This window comes from Neolamprologus brichardi, chromosome 18, assembly GCF_056152115.1.
Source record: "Neolamprologus brichardi isolate AB-2024 chromosome 18, ASM5615211v1, whole genome shotgun sequence".
NCBI classification, from domain to species: Eukaryota; Metazoa; Chordata; class Actinopteri; order Cichliformes; family Cichlidae; genus Neolamprologus; species Neolamprologus brichardi.
Genome location: NC_142121.1, coordinates 29,097,581 through 29,117,381, shown reverse-complemented (window position 1 = coordinate 29,117,381; position 19,801 = coordinate 29,097,581). Strand labels below are relative to the sequence as shown.

General features: G+C 41.0%; 1 protein-coding gene across 1 annotated transcript in view; it reads right to left on the bottom strand.

The window, feature by feature from the left end:
- Positions 1-9,146, bottom strand: part of tmtopsa (teleost multiple tissue opsin a) — a 62,544-nt gene extending 53,398 nt beyond the window's left edge. The window contains exon 1 of the mRNA XM_006786943.3: positions 8,774-9,146. Within this exon, the coding sequence (XP_006787006.1) occupies positions 8,774-9,146 (373 nt within the window). The remainder of the gene's footprint in view (positions 1-8,773) is intronic.
- Positions 9,147-19,801: the final 10,655 nt, after the last annotated feature.

The following is a 19,801-nucleotide window of genomic DNA, read 5'->3' as shown; positions in this document are numbered from 1 at the left end:
TGTAAAATCTGCTGTAGTCCAGTAGCAACGCTTTCAAAAAAAAACTCCTTTTCTACTCCTTTATGTGTTTAAATCGGTCTTTCCTCAGACATCCTCAGATGTTTGACCTTTCCTGTGCAGAATGATTCAGTGACATGAGAAGGAAGCATTTTCTGAATTACCTGCAAAGTTCCCAAATCTTAAGCATTACACATCATAGTGATATCTGATGAGTGTTTTTGTAATAATCACGTGCAAAACATTTTTAAAGACAGTGAGAAAAATAATTGTCTCACTGCTGATAAGAAAATAAACATCTCGTTATTTAAGGCAATGAAAAAATGATGAAACTTCGTCTTTTAGTGACCATGAAATGTGCAAAGAAGATACTTCAGTTAAGCAGAATCTGATAATACAAAAGTTTTTTGAACTCATGTGGTTCATTTTATTGTTGTTTGCACATCAAATTGTGTTATAGTGTTTTCTCTGCTGCTGTGGACCACGGACCCCCAAGTCATCAGCTTAGGAGAAACAATATAATAGATGTAATTTTTGTGATTATAGTGATTATAGTGATTGTAAAGGCTTCCATATTTTCAGCAGAGGAGTTTATTTCAAATAAACAAACTCTCACTGAGCAAGATTGCAGCTTCTTTTTAATTCTGCCAGCTGGTGGCCATGCTGCTAAAAAAAAAAGCGTATTCTCAGGTGTGAGATATGCACTGGAGAAAAGAGGAAAGTAGAATGAGAGAGAAGCAGGTGCAACAGTGAAGCTGCAAGGAGCAAAGGCAGCAAAATACATGGAATCAACCACCTAAGACAACAGACATTGCACAAGAGGGGTGAATAAGAGTGCGCAGGCAGGGCGGAGTGAGTGGGCGAGAGTGTCAGGAAAGTTTACAAGATGGTAGTGAGACCTGCTGTGATATGAGATTTGAAAATGGTGCCACCGACAAAAGACGGGGGGTGGCAGAGTCGATCATATTAAGATTTTCATTATGAGTGACCATGATGGACATGATTGGAAATGAGTGCATCAGAGGAACAGCTCAGGTTGATCTGTGTGGAAAAAGGCAACGTTAAGCTGGTTTGGACATGTGCAGAGGAGGGGGAGTGGATAAATTGGCAAAAGGATGTTGAAAATGGAGCTACCAAGCAGCAGGAAAAGAGAAAGACCGCAGAGAAGATTCCTAGATGTAGTGAAGGAGGACGTGCAGAAGGTTGGTGTGACAGACGAATGCTAGGGAGAGGATGAGATGGAGGCAGATGATCCACTGTGGCAACCCCACATAAAGGGAACAGATGACAGAAGAACAGCCACAACGAAACAGCATTACAGTTTTGGATGGTTAATGGTTGGATAACCATCGCTAGAGTTTCATATAATGAGTGCAGCATATGTGCAGGCTTCAGATGTCTTTAAGCACTCTGCTTTAAATGGTTTTATTCGGTTCTTTTCTCTGTATGATGCCAAAGAGAGGGGGTGTGCTGAATACAGTCATCTCAGGAACAGCAGCCCAACCCATCTGCTGTTCAAACCTTCTATTAGTGAAGGATAGCCAATTAGAAAAAAGTTGGCTTAAAGGGAGAGAAACGAAAAAATAAACTAGATGAGCTGACGTGCTTCACAAAGACCCAGTATGAGATTAATAATTTTAAACTGTGAAGTTTAAAATACAATAGAGTCTGACAGTAATAATATGAAAATGTAAATCAGCAGAATGGGTCACCTTTAAGAAATGTCTTTAGTTTTGAATGTACCTGAGACTGCGGCAGCACTAAAAGCTGAGCTGGCAGCCTGATGTAGCAGTATAAGGCAAGGCAAGTTTCGTTATATAGCACAACAGCAAGGTGATTCAAAGTACTTTACGGAGACATTAAAAAACAGAAACAAATAAAAAGCATGATTTAAAATGAAAAAAAAGAGTAAGTTTTAAAATTTAAGCTTAAAAGTAAAAGAGTGTGGATTTGGTGTTTTATTCAAATGCAGCTGAGAACAGGTGAGTCTTCAACCTGGATTTAAATAAACTGAGTGTTTCAGCTGATCTGAGGCTTTCCGGGAGTTTGTTCCACATATATGGAGCATAAAAGCTGAATGCAGCTTCTCCGTGTCTGGTTCTGACTCTGGGAACTGGTAAAAAAATGGATCCAGATGACCTTTGTCATGTATTTTGGTCCTAAACCATTCAGAGCTTTATAGACCAGCATCAGAAGTTTAAAGTCTCCTCTGACGGACAGGCAGCCAGTGTAAAGACCTCAGAGCTGGACTGATGTGGTCCACTTTTTTGGTCTTAGTGAGGACTCGAGCAGCAGAGTTCTGAATGAGCTGTAGTTGTCTGACTGATTTTTTAGGTAGACCTGTAAAGATGCTGTTACAGTAATCAAGCCTACTAAAGATGAATGCATGGACTAGTTTTTCCAGGTCCTGTTGAGACATCAGATCTTTTATCCTTGATATATTCTTGAGGTGATAGTAAGCTGATTTTGTTATTGTCTTAATGTGTTTTTCTAAGTTTAGGTCTGCATCCATCACTACACCCAAATTTCTCACCAGCTTTGTGGTTTTTAGGTGTATAGATTGAAGTTCTTTGGTGACCTGTAATCGTTTTTCTTTGGCTCCAAAGACTATTACTTCAGTTTTGTTTTTGTTTAGCTGGAGAAAATTGTGGCACAACCAGTCATTAATTTCCTCAACGCATTTACCAAGAGCCTGTACAGGGCCTTGGTCTCCTGGTGACATTGTGATATATTTGTGTGTCATCTGCATAGCTGTGATAGTTTATTTTGTTGTTCTTTATAATCTGTGCCAGTGGAAGCATGTAAATGTTAAACAGAAGGGGTCCCAAGATGGAACCTTGGGGAACTCCACATGTGATACTTGTCTGCTCAGATGTGAAGTTACCTATTGATACAAAGTATTTCCTGTTTTCTAAGTATGTTTTGAACCAGTTTAGTACAGTTCCTGAAAGACCTGCCCAGTTCTCCAGTCGTTTGAGTAATATGTTGTAGTCAACTGTATCAAATGCTGCACTGAGATCCAGTAAAACTAAGACTGACATTTTTCCACTGTCTGTATTCAGACACCCTGCGACAGACTGGCGACCTGTCCAGGGTGTACCCCGCCTCTCGCCCTATGACAGCTGGGATAGGCTCCAGCGCCCCCCGCGACCCTGAAAAGGATAAGCGGAAGCGAATGGATGGATGGATGTATTCAGACATATGTCATTAAACACTTTGGTCAGAGCGGTTTCAGTGCTGTGGTTCTGTCTAAAACCTGACTGGAAGGCATCATAGCAGTTATTCTGTGTTAAGAAGTAATTGAGCTATTGAGAAACTGCTTTTTCAATGATCTTACTTAAAAATGGGAGATTTGAGATCGGCCTGTAGTTGTTCATTTGTGTCTTGTCAAGATTGTCCTTTTTCAGTATAGGTTTAATTACAGCAGTTTTTAGTGATTCTGGAAACACACCTGACATTAAAGAAAAGTTGACGATCTGTAACAGGTCTGACTCCAAGGTCTTTGAGACCTTTTTGAAAAAACTTGTTGGCAGGACATCTAAACAGCAAGAGGAGGAGTTCAGTTGACCTAAGATGTCCTCCAGGTCTTTGCTGTTAATAGGGTGAAACTGTTTCATGGTGTTTAAACTGTTTTTCGGTGGACACAGTACATATCCTGAATCTGCTGTTGATGTACCAATTGTTTGTCTAATCTTTTGGATTTTGTCTGTGAAGAATTTGGCAAAGTCATTGCAGGCCATGGTCGAATGAAGTTCAGCCGCCACTGACACAGGAGGGTTTGTTAGCCTGTCAACTGTAGCAAATAAGACCTGAGCATTATGACTGTTTTTGGTGATGATGTCAGAGAAGTAGGACCTCCTTGCACTCCTCAGTTGTAAATTATTGTTGTGAAGTTTCTCTTTATAGATGTCATAATGAACCTGGAGGTTTGTTTTTTTCCATCTGCGCTCAGCTTTCCGACACTCTCTTTATTCATTTTTCACCAGTGTGGAGTTCCTCCATGGAGACTTTTTCCTTCCAGAGATAACCTTCACCTTAAAGGGAGCAATAGTGTCCATTACATTTAACATTTTAGCATTGAAGCTATTCACAAGCTCATTGACTGAAGTATAACTGTAACCTGATCCAGAGTACAGTACTGATGCATCCCTAATAGCATGAGGAAAATAATACACTGCTAGATTAGCTGAAGAGAAGAGCATTTCATCTTAAACAACATACTTTATTGGCTGTGGTCATGAGTCTCAGGTCAGGTTGGTGAGCATGTGCATATTGTATATCTTCCAGACAACAGCTGAATATAAATTCCTCCAATATTACTTAAGCAGTTTTTAAGAACTGTCACAATAAATCAAACTTCACATTTACTAAAAAATAATTAGCAAATCTCTTCCACGGTTCAAAATTAACCCAAAATTGAATACTGGCATCATGTTGCTGAAGTCTTCTGGTCTCAGGCTCATGGAAACTGTTGTCGTTGATTTAATTCATTGCTTTTAATGGGAAAACTAGATTATAGCAGCAGCTCCCCTGCATCTTTCACCTACCCAATGAGTACAACACTGTCTCTGCTTTGCAAGGTTCTTTATATGAATAAATCCATTATTAGAGGCCATGTAATATCATCATGAAAGACACCCACACATCTTTGGATATAACTTTGATAGCATCTGAAATCAAACATCACCCCGCATCAATCTTTTACTGCTCTGGCAGGATCAAATGTATCAGCTGAATGTAATATTCCAAAATGAAACATCTTATGATGTGATAACATCTGAAATATATATATTTATATGTATATATAAATATTTATATGTATAAAGGAACAGTCTTTGTTCTCCTGCCTGTGTGACGTTCACCCGCCACTTCTGTCTTGCTTTTCTGTTAGAAAGCATCTGCTTCTGCATCACTCCTTTGATACCGCATATCCAGGAAAAGACGGTTTGAATGAAAAACACAGGATTGAGTAAAGCTGTGTTTATTCAGAAGATCCCGCGAAACCAGCGCGATGCGCACCGAGTCTACTAAAAGACATCAAACGTGCGGACCTCTTATTCGATTTTCCCCGCTTTGGATAAGAAGTCAGAGCATACGGACATGATCATTCACACTAATGAATGCTGAACACCAGACACACATCACCTCCTAAACATATTTTTGGGTCTCTGCTATGCAAGACCTTTAATTCAGTATTTATTACCGTGGCTCATTAGTCGGCTTGCTTGCTCTGACCTTTACGGCAGAGCAGCATTGTTCTGCTTTCTTTCTCCCTACTGAGAATTCTGCATAGCGTCCTAACAAATTAACATCACTCAGGCCAAGAGTTGTGCGCGCCAACATGATGCACATATTCGTGCATTTTCCTTTCCCCCCACGTGCACGCTCATCGGTTTGCCCGCCTATTTCGGGGATGCTGCTGTGCGCAGGTCAGCGAGTGAGTGTATGCGGGAAAGCAATCTGACTCCAATATGTGATGAGTGGCCCCCAGCAGTCCAAGGTTAATCCAGCGACTGTGTGCAGAGCCTGCTTGAAGAAGGAGGCATGCAGGAAGACATAGACGAGCTGTCAGAGACAGAAAAAAAAGATCCTGTCCTGTTCATCTTCAGTATAATGGAAGACACTAAAAGTTCAGCGAGACAGAGAAGAAAATGCAAAGAGGCGGGTAGAAGAGGTGAAGCAGCTAAATGGATGCCAGGAGGCTGATGGCAGTGGGTGAGGAGGTCCAGATAAAGACACACACACACCACATGCGCATGCATGCGTCGCCACAAATTGTGTTCAGTGGGTGCTCTTGGCACAAAAGTCAGTGCAATATATCTTCAATTGTTCAGTCATTCAAACATCTAAGACTGTGAGCAGAAAGAAGAAATCGATGTGAAGAGAGAGCAGGAATATGACGTGCTAACGCCACGCTAACAATGTGTTCTGTCACTGACAGTGATGCCCTCTAATTTGAAGGAACATTGATCACTCAGAAAAGCTTCGCGGAGATTCAACGAATACAGAGACTGTCGCTTTGTCAAAGCGGCACCCGGCATAATTCACCCAAACAATCAATTTCACTTTTCCTTTCTCTGGCCCTCCCTCACTCTTTCATTCTGGTGTTATGAGGCCATTGAGGAATTACTCATCCATAACCAGTGGAGGCTCTAATGATGTCTGTGAGATCTCCCTCTCTCTCTCTCTCTCTCTCTCTCTCTCTCTCTCTCTCTCTCTCTCTCTCTCTCTCTCTCTCTCCCTCACACACACACACACACTCTCTGTCTCCCTGCAATATTTAAGTTTGTAGAAGCCCAGTTTTTTTTGTCAGATGTTAAATAAATTGGCTCCTTGTGGAGGTCAGTGTTACATATTTTCAGATGGTGCTTAATCTTGGTCTAACACTCGAGTTAGCGAGACGGTGGATGCGATCAAAGCTCGCTCAGATACTGTAAAATGATTGGAAGGTTGCCTTTTTTGCACCATGATAAGACAGAAATTAAGTTTTGGAAATTGCCAACTTATCCCAGAGGAAGCGAGTGTACCAGTCGAGAGCCTGTTTTGAATTTAAAAGGCTGACAGATTCACGAGGCTTTTGTGGAAAGTAAAATGCAATTTAGTTAGTGTGCACTGCGTGTAAATGTTAGCCAGAGATCAAGGTGTGAAAGAGCAGATAAAAACAGGGGATTAAAACCCCTGCTGGACTTGTTTGCTGCGTGTCTAGCTTCTTCCTTTGTCGCCTGGATAGGAAGGTTTCGGTGCTCACATAATGCACAAAGTGACCACAAAGAAGCGTGACGATCTCAGAGCCACAGGATGACCATAAAGTAAGGATGGGAAATTATGTAACACAAATGTTTCTCAAGTAGAAATCAGACTTTTGTCTGGGAGGGATTTTTGCTTCACAGAAACTGGACTCTCACATAGGTGGCTAACAAGCTGTAATCCTATTCGAGATAAGATCAAACGCCCGAAATCTTTAGTTGCAGCAGGTATCAGAGGACCTAATGTTTGGCTCCAGTGGCCATTTCTCAGCTTAAAGCAGGCCTTTAAACATCAGAAGATTAGATGTGTTGAAGTGAGTGAGAGAGAAGTTTTAGAACAGATTTATCAGCCCTTGCAAACTTCATCAGTGAAAGGCTGCGACCGCTGACCGCAGACATGCAGCATGAACACTCGCTCCGTTCGCAGCTGCACAAAGAATTTGTGGTCTCTGTAACTGAAAAGCTCAAAATTTTCATCAAATGTTTTTTAAGTCTTCCCAAAGGTCATTTGTGTGTTTTGATTCAACTAAAAAGTGAACTTTAGGAATTCTTCTTTTTCAACTTTTTACCTGCCAAGCAACTAAAATATGAACTGATTTAAAAGCAAGAGGGAACTGGTATAATATACAGCAGTGATAAAGATTCAAGATGGGACATCGGTGTCTTTCAGTGTCTGCGACTCTGCTCATTAAACACTTTAAATCAGGCACTGGGCCAAGGACTCCTGCTGACAGAAGAACATTTTCATATTTTATACAGAAATAAGGCTTGCATTAAAAAGAACTTCATCCAAGTGACCCGGATGTGTGCACTGACGGTTTTAATTAATACAAGTCTTAGAGAACAATTAAGTTTGTGTTTAATGCTAATTGAAACTCCTTGTTTGCTGCTGGTATATAGCGCACCTGGTCTGATCGCTCTACTTTAATTCCGCAATCCAGTCTGGCCCAGTATCAAGCAGACAGCGTCGCCACAGCCCGCTACAGACCTGCAGGAGCAGCTAAATGAACAGTGCACTGAGGTTTGATTCGCCTCAGGTACAGCCTCTCAACTAAACGGTAATAAGCATTTAGCGGCCATTTAATAGCAGGTTGCACACAAAAATCACCAGCTGACAGTACTGTGACATGCTTGCAGAGTTCATAATGGAATTTGAACAAACGATTTCTAAATGACTAAATTACTTTCGTGAAACCGTGGAGCTGTCTTATGACAAGGAGAATGTCATAACGATGCACACAGCTGCAGAAGGGACCGGTACGGCACGGTCTGTCACGGAGCTCCATCCAGACCACAGCCACAGATATAATGAGCAGTACCGCGCACAGCTCGTCACCTGGACCAAACCTGCGCATCTTTATGTGAAAGCTTCATCGGGATTATGAGAGGAGATGTGCAACTCGAATCACGGTTTGGACTCATGAACCACTTGTCTCGTGCAGAATGAGTTTTTTATTTGTTTGTTTGTTTGTTTTTTAAAACAATAAAACGTAATAAGATAACCTCCACTTTAAGCGAGACCTTAATGAAAGACCTTAATGGCGCAGGAGACTGCAGGATGATCCCACCCAAAATGCACGAAAAGAACGAGAGAAAGCTTGTAATAAACAAAATGCCTTGTTCCAGCAGCGACGAGTCATGCAGAACGAACAAACAGCTGTACTAACAGGTTCTTATTGTCTCCAGAGTGGCACACGAGCATTGCTCATTATCTCAAGATTTAATTCATTAGGAGTCCGAAGATTTTTAAGCTTTTCTGTGAAAGTTTGATATGGCTTCACACATGACTCAGTGCACGAGAGACAGTTGGACATTTTTACGTTTTCTTTTTCAAAATCATCATTTCGTCTGTACGAATAAAGCACACCACGATCCAGTCTACAAAGCGCAGTGCTTTGGAGAGGATCCACGCATTCCGCGCAGCAACACTCACGACCTCGTGTGAAATAAAGAATATAGAGCCTGTATACAGTACAGAAACCTATAGCACACAAATAGCACCACCTAACTGATCCCGCATTTGTACTCACCACAGAGCGAGTTGGCGAAGCCGTACCACACGCAGCCCCGTTCCCCTATGAGCCACCTTCCTTGCGTGCTGGCCGCGAAGCTGAACGGAGTCCCCAGTACGCACACCAGCAGGTCGCTGATGGAAATGTTCATCAGGAGCAGGTTGATGGGCGACCGCAGCATCTTGTAGCGGCAGAAAAGAACAAGCACCAGCAGGTTGTTAATAAGTCCGAAAGTGCCGATAAAGCCCAGGCACACAGCCACTACCAGGTTCCCAGTCGGGGTGAGAGTGGTCCGGTATGATCCGCCCCCCAGGTGCCCTTCCCCGGCTCCGGCACACAGAGCGCTGTTGAAATCCGCGCAGCCGCTCAGGCTCACGTTGGAAACGATCATGGCAGTCCTGGTGTCACTGCGGTGCCACACCGAGTGACCACGGTAGCTAATATATCATCGGTATTTCTTTTTTTCCTCCTTTTTTAGGCTACGAAAAAAGAATCGTAGCCGACAACACTTGTTGCTTTAAAAAGAAACGTCAAGTAGAGCCAAGCGGACAAGTGGGGTGATAAATAGTTGTTGTTTTTGCTCTTTTTTTGGTGGGGATGTCAAAACTTTGTCTTTGTTTGGGGGAGGGGAGTGTTCGTAAATAGGAATATATCTTAAAAAAGAAATGAAAGAAAGAAAAGGAATAAAGTTTGTAGGCTTTGCTCCACCGTGTGGATGTCTACAGTGTGCACTCGCACTCTTTCCGGAGACGCTCCTGTCTCTCACGCAAACACCTTCTCTCTCTGTCCGTGTTTAAATCACCGTGGCCCGCTCTCCGGTAGCTGACGTTCGGTGACTGGGAGGGTGTGTGGATGGAAGGAGCGGCGTTGGGCATCCAGCAGCATCGACCAATCGGGCGATAATGGCGCTCCTGGAAGAGAAACGCCAACCCGCTCTTGCTCAGAGCGCGACTCGACGAAAAGTCCCGCTCAATAAAGTTTATGGAGCTGCTCTTCCCCACCACCACCCCCGCCCCACCTCTGCTCTGACGTCCTCAGTGCAGGTATCGATGCTCGGCGCTGTCCGAGGTGCTGAACCAATTCCACTAATCAACGGTGCGTCCAAGTCTGCATGCATGTAAATGAAGTCAATACCGTAGCAGTAGAAAGGTAGAAGCCCTCAGCTCTTTAATATATCACCACCAGTTATAGCATTTCACTGTCTTTATTTAGAAAGCATCTCTCGCAGTGGGAGATGTTGTGCGGTCTTTCTAAATCAGGCACAAAAGCAATGAGCCGCCCTGAATGAAGTAATCACTTCGGCGTTAATGGGGAGATTTCCAGCCGACTTTGGGGCTGTTTTAGATGATAACGAGGTCACCGTGCAGCACTGGGTTTGAGCGCAAGGTTGAAACTCTGCGTGTGAAGTCACAAGCATCCAGATGCACAGATGTCTGGGCCTCACCCGCCTCCAATCTGCCAGCTCTGTAAAACTCCATAAATTGCATTTTCAGCCAGGAATAACGAGGAGCAGTGAAATGCTAAAACATGATGAGTGTCAGGCATCGTCTCTCCTGGCGTCCATATATTCCGCTGCAGGCAGAGAGGAGTCGTAGCATTTGTGTGCAGGTAGCACACCCTGCACTGCTGAACCTTGACTCACTTCTGAGTCAAACAAGCGCAACCTTTCCTCCACATGCTAAACTAACCTCTCAACTCTTATCTCTAAACACGCGCGTGGCGTGTCTGACAGATAATGCAGTTGTTGTTTTTTTCGTTTGTGCGAGGAACAGCATGTCGCCTTTCACTTTGATTTAAACTGAGTTTTATGTTGAAGCGACAGTAAGCAGATAAAAAAAAACCTGAGTGAACAAATAGATCAGTTTGCAGCAATAACACAACTTTGAGTCTCTTCTGGTTGTTGCTGCTTTATGTGTCATGTCAGCAGACACAGACAATACAGTACACACACACAAAATAATAATAATAAACCACCAGTTCAACGATTGTCAGCAATTAGCTGATGATTAAAAGCAAATCCTGGTAGCCAAACAAATATCGACTGCATGCGAGTGGGAGGGCAACAATTTGATGCTAAAGCAGAGTGATAAAAATATCCCTCTTTTGCGTCTCTTGACTTTGCATACAATGGAAAGTTCCAGAATTAGATGGGGAAACTTAGTCTTCCCTTCCCAGTCTGTTCTAACACTTTCCACCAAATAGGCCCCTTGTCACAGTGGAGCGAGGTAATTACCTGTGAAAACTGTACAGCGACATTTACTCTGACAACATCTCTCCCATATGCAGGCCTAATTGAGTTAAATCAAGACACTTGGGTTTCTGCTGTGAATACCACCCTCATTTAATCATTGCAGTGGGATTGGGCGGTTGGTATTTAGGTGTGTTTCTAGGTCAATTTGACGACTGTGCTCTGAGGAGATGTCCAGGACGATGAAGTGCAAATGGGGTCAGAAGGTTGTCTCAGAGATTCTGTTTCATGTGTAAATCAGAGGAAAAGTGCCAGCAGAGTGGTGCTTTATGGATAATATCACATTTAGTTGATTTGTTATGGACTGTTACCTGTTTGGTCACATTAAATCTGTCTTGCTGTTGCCCCAAAGAGACACCCAGTTCTGTCACTGTAGCCCAATTTCAGACGGGTAAATTGTTACATTTATTAACAGAAAGTATTTTATTAGGTGAAAAGGACATGTTCACTTTCTCCGTGGTATGTTCAGACCCAAATTCACAATCTCGCCCTGTCCCACATTATGCTTTCAATTGCTAGGGTTTACATTTATTTATGAAAAGCACTCGCACATCTGGGCAGCCAGCTGTGTCATTTCCACTTTAATATAACAGTATATACTAAAATGAGTAATATTTCTGGAGTTATTACCCCATTTATTGAGATGATATTCTCTCATGTGCTTATCAGCAGGCCAAAGCTGCAATTACACCAATATCTGAGCTTTAAGTTGAGTTAGAAAACAGTCATGAGTTCAGCAGCCAAGCCAAGCTTTGTACAGCTCTGCTAGATATATCATAACTTCTCTTCCCCCAAGTTTGCCTTTTCTTGTTGTCTATATAACTGTGAGGGGCTGAGTTGGTTAGACATGCGGACACAGGAGGTTTTAATTAAATGACAAATCTACAAAATGAATAACAATCCAGGGCTCTTACAAATGTAACAATACAAGTTTAAACTGAACTGACCAAGCAGGTTTCCCAGCTTCCTTCATCCTCCCCATGCTTCCTCCTTCCTCCTACATCATTATTATCCCCTTACCTCTGATGTTGACCTTGTGAGAATGGCCTCTGCTGCTCTGCAACTTAATGTACCACGGGCTTTAGGGTAAGCTCAGAAGAGGCGTGATGCTGTGGATCATATCAATTTATTGTCCACAAATGTAATACACAGGCCCTCCACAGCCCCTACTTTATCTGGACACATGTGTCACTTGAGACCCATGCTTTAAGTGCTTGACACACAGCTTGTCATGGCGCGATACAGCAGAGGAGAATATATGATGGTGGTGGTGGGAGGTGGGGGGGATTGTCTGAGAATAGATTGTGAGAGGCACTCAGGATGTGGCTCAGCATTTTGTGGCAGACTGGCAGGTGTCAAATCAAGTGCATGTCATTGCAGCTGTCCATAACTATGTGCTGAGGTCATTTAAAATTCTACAAACAATGATCATGGTGTCTTTGAAGCACACTGTTAAACATACACATATGGTTGCAGTGGTGGATACTTTTATTAATATTATTAATCATCTCATGTTCATGCAATCTCTATGAGCCGAAAGTTCAGTCGTCAGACTTTTCCAAATACCCGGAGTATTTTTTCCTGCTCTCGGCTCTGAAACATGTCAGTGAAAATAGAAAGCCTGCTTCTCTCCTAACAAGGAAGGTGTGGACGGGTTCTTTTGTTCCAAATTTCAATCAGTTTGGCTCAGATAATATTCATACCAAGCTTCAAAAAGGTTATCAGTTTGATTTTGAATTTCTTTTGTCAAGTCATTCGCCTGTTACACCCAATCCAAACTGATTGTGACTGTCATGTCTCAGCGATTATTTCATGTACTGATATCATATGAAATGAAATACTCTTCACTGCTGAGCTGCTGGCACCCATACCTTTGTTTGCAGTTTTTGTTTGGTAACTATGATCAGTTACTTGTGAAACACATTCCTGCACATGGCAGAGTGCTGTAATTCACTGTGGAAATCAATAAGAATGTTTTATTTCACCTCCTGATGTAAAGAGAAAAAATATCAGCCTTCGGAGCAAAGATACCTTTATTATTTAGACACTGGCTCACCGGGGAGATTAAACGTGCCTTTAAACGCATTTAAAGCACCAGCAAAATTAAATGGTAAATGGACTGGTTCTTATTTAGCACCTTTCTGCTCTATCTGTGCATTCAAAGCACTTTAAATAACTTGCCTCATTCACCCAGTCACATAAGCACTTTTTTCTACTCTCTTTCTACTAACATTCACACACATTCTTACTTGGGCTTAGACTCTTGTCCAAGGATATTTGGCATGCAAACTGGAGCACACAGGAATTGAACTGCCAACCTTCTGATTAGTGAGGTAAGAATGGGTTCAGACTATAAAAACACTTTTATTCTGTTTTTATTTGGCAGGGTAATCACTCACAGAATTAAATGGATGCTCATTTATTCATTTCAGTCATAAGAAGGAAAATGTAGTACTGGAGTAATTATGATGGTGCAAATATTTTGAAGTGACACAGTCCTGATGGCTGTCATCTCTCTTTACAAAGAACATTTGGCATAAAGAAACCTTGAAAGTGGCTGTTAAAAGACACTTCAGCATATTTATTGTTACAGAAGGTGCAGAATATATACAGAGGGGCCTCAGGGATAATAACTCTAAGGGAAAAAAAATAGTAATAATAGTTTCCCCCAGATTATAAGTCCAAACAATCTTAAGTTTCACCTTAAGAGTGAAGATCTTATGTCTAACCAAACAGCTTAAACAAAACTGAAACTGAATAGATAAACAAATAAAGAGCTTTTATCCAAACTCACAATTAAACTTCAAGGACACCAAGATTGCAAACCTTTGCCAACTCAGCTCACTTAGTAGTATTGTATTTCGTATATATTTATTTTCTTTACTTTGTTCTTTTAAACATACTTTAAGAAGTTTGTAGTGCAGTAAAAGGTCAGATAAGGGCAGCATGGTTTTGTGCATGTCTTTACTCTGATCACACAAACATTACGTTGGCGTAGATAATGAATAACAGGTTCTGATTTATAAATAACTGTACATAAATAAAATGGGCTTAGTATATATAATCAGGGATGGGACTCGAAAACCTGTATTCCTTGCAATTCCTTGGACTTGGTCCTCTGCTTGCCTGTCCATCCTGTTTATCGGGTGAACTACAATCAGCTGATTTCTGTTTGAGAGCCAGAGGCGGAAAACAGTGGCACAGTCTGCAGCGAGGACATGTACATTGTATTTTTATTGCACGATAGTACACTGCAAACAGCATTCAGAACAGAAACAACTGCATTATGCTGTTAACACAAATTTGGCAGTTTGCAAGTATGCTAACACTAAGCTAGCTAAGACCAGGAGTGATGTTAAAGCTGAGTAATTGTCCAACCCTACCTGTTCATGTTTCTACAGCAGAATCACAGTGGCGATCAGTTTCTTTGTGTCATTGTGCTGATTTTCTACTTTGCTTTGTGTTCATGCCTAAATACTAAGAGAAAGATCATATGTGTGTTCTCTTTACGATAGGGATTTGTGTTGGTGTGTGGGACTGTAGGTTTATATTGTTAAACGGTAATTATGAGACAATGTGTCATTTTATGGAGAGGGTGAAAATAATATAATGAGTAGTACAATGTAGAATACTCCTGGGAGTAATTAATTCATGTACTTCACTTTACTTACTTTTAAGAAAAGTAACAAGTGCAACACTGATCACAGCAAAGAGGGGAAACACATCCAACATGTACAAACATTTGACCACACAGCAATGCAACTAACTTGTATGAATGTAATGTCTTTGATATGCTTCTTGGAGATGGTGGTGACTCGATAAGGAATCAAATCGATAAGGGATGTCAATAATGGAATCGAAATCGCAAAATTCTTATCAATTCCCATCCCTATGTATAATATTATACTGTAGCATATTTCTAACTAACTAGGAAGCTCATTTTCTTTCTCCTGGCAATAGTTTCTTTAAAGATGTAACGCATTTTGGGGTCAAAAAGGTGAAAAGGTAAAATTTGATGCGATATTTAGATGTCTTTATATGACATTTTCTATATGTTAACAATACACACCACACTTGTGGATGTAAGCCAATTTTTTAATGGATTGTAAACATGACTCTACTCCACATCCCTGCAATTTTTTTTTATCAGAATTCATTCAAACCCTTTCGAGCTATCTTGTATACAAACAGAATGATGACACTCACGCAAGCAAATGCTACCAAAAGGCGGTGAAGGCCAGATTGAGAACAAACTGTAAAAAGAAAAGAAAACTGAAATAAGGACCAAGAAAACACTCTCTCAGACAACAGAGAGACAGGAAGGAGGCATATGAACCAAACACACAACAAGATTAGAACTATAAACCATGAATCAACACAAACACTATAACATATGGGTCTTCAAGGACATTTTAAAAGATATGTATTGTGCCTAACTCTTTCTGAATTGCTACAAGAACTCCAGGATCAGTAGTGACTATGCTTCTATGCAAATGCGTTTCAGGAGACAGCACATCAGGCTTTCTGTTGGTCTACTGATTGTTAAAGACATGTTTTTCACGTTTTATACATCTGTGTCAGCTACACCTTGTTTTTTTAGACCAAGCAGAGCCAGATGAAGATGATGCATTTTCCTGTACAGCCTGACAGCGCTGTGCTAAAAGCACTAAGCATGAAAAGTGCCTGTTTCGCCGATAATTATAGCAAAACCTCTTATAATGCTGAGAAAATATGTTTTCGAGTTTTCAAGATTCAGAACTGTAAATACTTGTATAACTACCAGTTAGGTGAGGACAGCATTTTTCATTTAGGAGGCGATTACTTCCAAAACCAGACTGCAAAACCACCTTTTTGTAACAACACTTTAACATTAGGGGTTTTCACAGGAACACTGTCAAAGTGGTAGATGCATCACCTCATTTAACATGCTAAATAGAGAAATAACAGTTCTAGTCAAAATCCTTCTTATAACATGAAGACCCCTGAATAGGGTATTGTGAGGTAATTGCAGTGCCATTTATAGCCAAAGAACAAAGGCCCCACTATTCATAAAAGCCAGGAACATGCTCTTACTATAATAACAGCCTGCTGTTTTTGAACAAAAGATGGAACTGGAAAGCACTCGTTTTTAGCGTAGACCCTTCGTTCACCACAGTCACTCACCTGTTGTTTGAAGACCGATTGTCAGTTCTGTGCTTCTGCATTCAAGTAAGATTTTACTTAACAATCGCTGGAGCAACAAGTCAGAGTGGTGACATTTTTGGGGTTTTTTTTAAGGTTTATTTGCTGCTCCAGAGAAGGATTTCCTCCAACTCGGTGATGATTTGGCTCATCAGCTGAAAAAGAGTCAAAATGTGATTCCCTTTCTCAGTCGGCAGCACAGTCAGAATTTTAAACCTGCAAATGAAATTAAAAACAAATAAAAATAGAAACCATCCCCTTTCATTTCTTGTAGTGGATATGCTTTGCTAGTATTTTAACCATTACTGTCTGAAATATATACTTTATATTAAGCTTTTAGTTGAATCAATTATCAGCATTAAGAAACAAAATGTCTAATTTAAACCACGTCTCATATGGAGATGTGAAGTTTGAAAGCTGAGGCTCAAACTTTCTGCTTGAATTTAAGAGACAGAAAATTATTTATTGGTTCAAATGTATTTGGATAGTTGATTTAAAAAAAAACATACAGCAAGAGTGGGTTAACATGTCATAAATTAAACCGGTAAAAGGTTGGGAAATGACTCAAAGTGTGGCATTTTGTCACGGCTGGGGCGGCAGTCGTGTGGAGGTGAGGAAGGAGGATCCAAAAGCAGACAGTGGCGGAGGTGCAAGTGGGTTTTATTTGGTTTTAAGTGGGGTGGCTGTAGCTCAGGAGGTAGAGCAGGTCACCTATTGATCGGAAGGTTAGTGGTTCGATCCCAGGCTCCTCCAGTCTGCATGTCAAGTATCCTTGGGCAAGATACTAACCCCAAGTTGCTCTCCGATGCATCCATCGGAGTATGAATGTGTGTGAATGTAGTTAAAATAGCACTAAGTATAGATAAAGTGCTTGTGAGAATGGGTGTGATTGGGTGAATGTGGCATGTTGTATAGAGCACTTTGAGTGCTCCGAGAGAGTAGAAAAGCGCTATATAAGAATCAGTCCATTTACCATTTACCATTTATTTACAGTGCACAATAACCAAGGTGTGGGCAGAACTGAACATAAACCTAAACTGGAAAAGCTAATACAAAAGGAGGACATGGAGCGAGGAGCAGAGAGACGGAATAACATTAAATACACGGCAGATACACAGAGAAACACAGACGACGCCACGAGAAGCACAGGCAGACACAAACTATAAATACACACCAGGTAATCAGGAAATGGCACACAGGAGGGGACACAGCTGGAACTAATGGGCATAACGAGGCACAGACCCTACAAAGTAAAACAGGAAACACACAGGCTGTTTTACAACACAAAACTCGGGGACCCGCACAGAGGGAGACACAGGTAGGGAAAATAAACACGACAACCAAACCCAAAGAACTAATACAAAATCAGAATAAACTAGAAAATAATGACTCAAAAAACTCAAAGCGCTGGGTCACCGACCCAGGACCATGACACATTTGCCCATGAAAGCTGCTGTTGTCTGAATTAAAACATGCAGTAAGAAGGCCGTTCAAAAAAAGGGAAACAAAAAGAGTTTCTAAGTGAATACTTAGAAATACACTGGTAACATAAAACGCTCAGGACATCCACGAAAGACATCATATGTGGACGATAGCATGAGGCCTTCATTGATAAAGAAATACTCTTTCACAACATCCAGCCAAATAAAGAACACGCATCAGGAGGGAGCTGTAATGCTAGTCTAATGTAATGGCAAGACTTTACAGGAAAAATACAAAGGAATTACCACACAGTACAAAGTGTGGGATCAACAGGTCAGATTATACTTCAAAAAACATTTTTTTAAATCAGCTGACCTCTTCTGTAGCCTTTTTCTGGACAATCTGTAACAGAAAGAGTGGAAAAGGTACAAAAAGCCTCGGAAATGCTCATGATTTAAAGGAAATCACAACTTATAAAGTACGGTGTAAGCAGTGAATGCATGAACATGCATGTATTCTAATGAAAGTGGGTCAATTATACAGGGCAAAATCACAACAATAGTGCTTCAAGGGGCTTTATATCATAAGGTAGACCCTACAACAATAAAACAGAGAAAACCCCAACAATATTATGACATCCTATGGGCAAGCACTTTGGAGACAGTGGGAAAGAAAAATTCCCTTTCAACAGGAAGAAGCCTCCAGCAGAACCAAGCTCAGGGATGGACAGGCGCTCAAAACACACTGTAACACAGGAGTTACTGAAGTTAAACAAATGAAATATTTAGCAAAGACAGAGTGAATCACCTGATCTCAAATCAGTCTAGCAAGCATTTCAGTGAAGACAAAAAGCTGGAAGAATACTGACAATAATACATTTTAAATTTCCAAGTGCATGTGAACCCATGAAAAGAGAGAGAGAGTATAAAAATGTCTTTAATACCTTAACAGCTAATGCTCAACCCTTCAGGTTTAAGCCTTGAATATGTACTTGTGTTTGGTGCACAGTTATACTTGAGCATACTTGCCTCCTCCCAGTTCACTGCCTGCAGGTTTTTGTCTGTGGACAAAAGGACTGTTTCCGTGCATCTTCACGTCGAGGATTGACTCCGGGCTGTCTTTTGCACTTAGAAGCAGGATGACAGTTCAAGACACCCAGCCTTCTCTGAGTCACTGGCCAGGGTGCTGAAAGGTGCCCCACCTGGGTACTCTGCCTTTAACTGCTTCACATGGTAGTTTCTATACAAAAACCAGGACAGCAGAATGTAAAACTACCTGTTTCTATTTAATTTATTGTTTACATTAAGAAGAGATTACATAACATTGTGTTTGGGACATATAGTAGATTTAATTATTACCTTATAATATGTTAATAGTATTGAATGAGAAAACATTAACCTATATTAGCTTATTATGATAAGGTAATGACCACTAATGTCACTATATTAAAATGCACCACCATCTGCACCTTCATGTAATCAGGTGAATCATTACTTACCCCATTCATCTATCCGGTTTGGTCTTGGTTGGGCTGGAGCTTAACCCAGCTCTCATGGTACCATAAGGAAGGATACACCCCTGAATGGTCACCTGTCACAGATGGGGGGAAAATGTTACATGCAAAATGGAAACTATCGATATGCTTTAAATTATTTTGCATAAGAAAGCATGTGAATTTTAAATATGAGCTATAAAAGCAACAGCAATGATCATGTGACCCATGTTCTTTAGAAAACGTAACAAGCCGATAACCCTAAACAGGATAAAGACCCATTATTTCTCCAATATCTCTCCTGGCAACTGAATAATGATGGAGGAATGTAATAAATTATATCTGTCATCATGTGTTAGTAGGTCATTACATTATGAGTCCGTCTGATTTAACACCAGCCACTGAAATAACACAGATGTATGAAGTGACAGCTCCTGTTAATGTAATCTAGTGGTTCAGATTTGATTTCATATAGAAACATCAGACGAAAACTGCAATTGATTGCAGAGGAGAAAAAAGCAGTGAACCATAATAATTCTAATTGTGTGTAAGATGGACAGATGAAGAGAGGAAAAGTTGGAGAACATATAATAATGTGCAGAAATATATTTGTGCACTTCGCAAAGTTAAATAAAGAAGAAAAACACAAGCTTTCAAAACATGCAGGTAATGGCACCTGTCCCCTGTGGCTCTCTTATAGAAA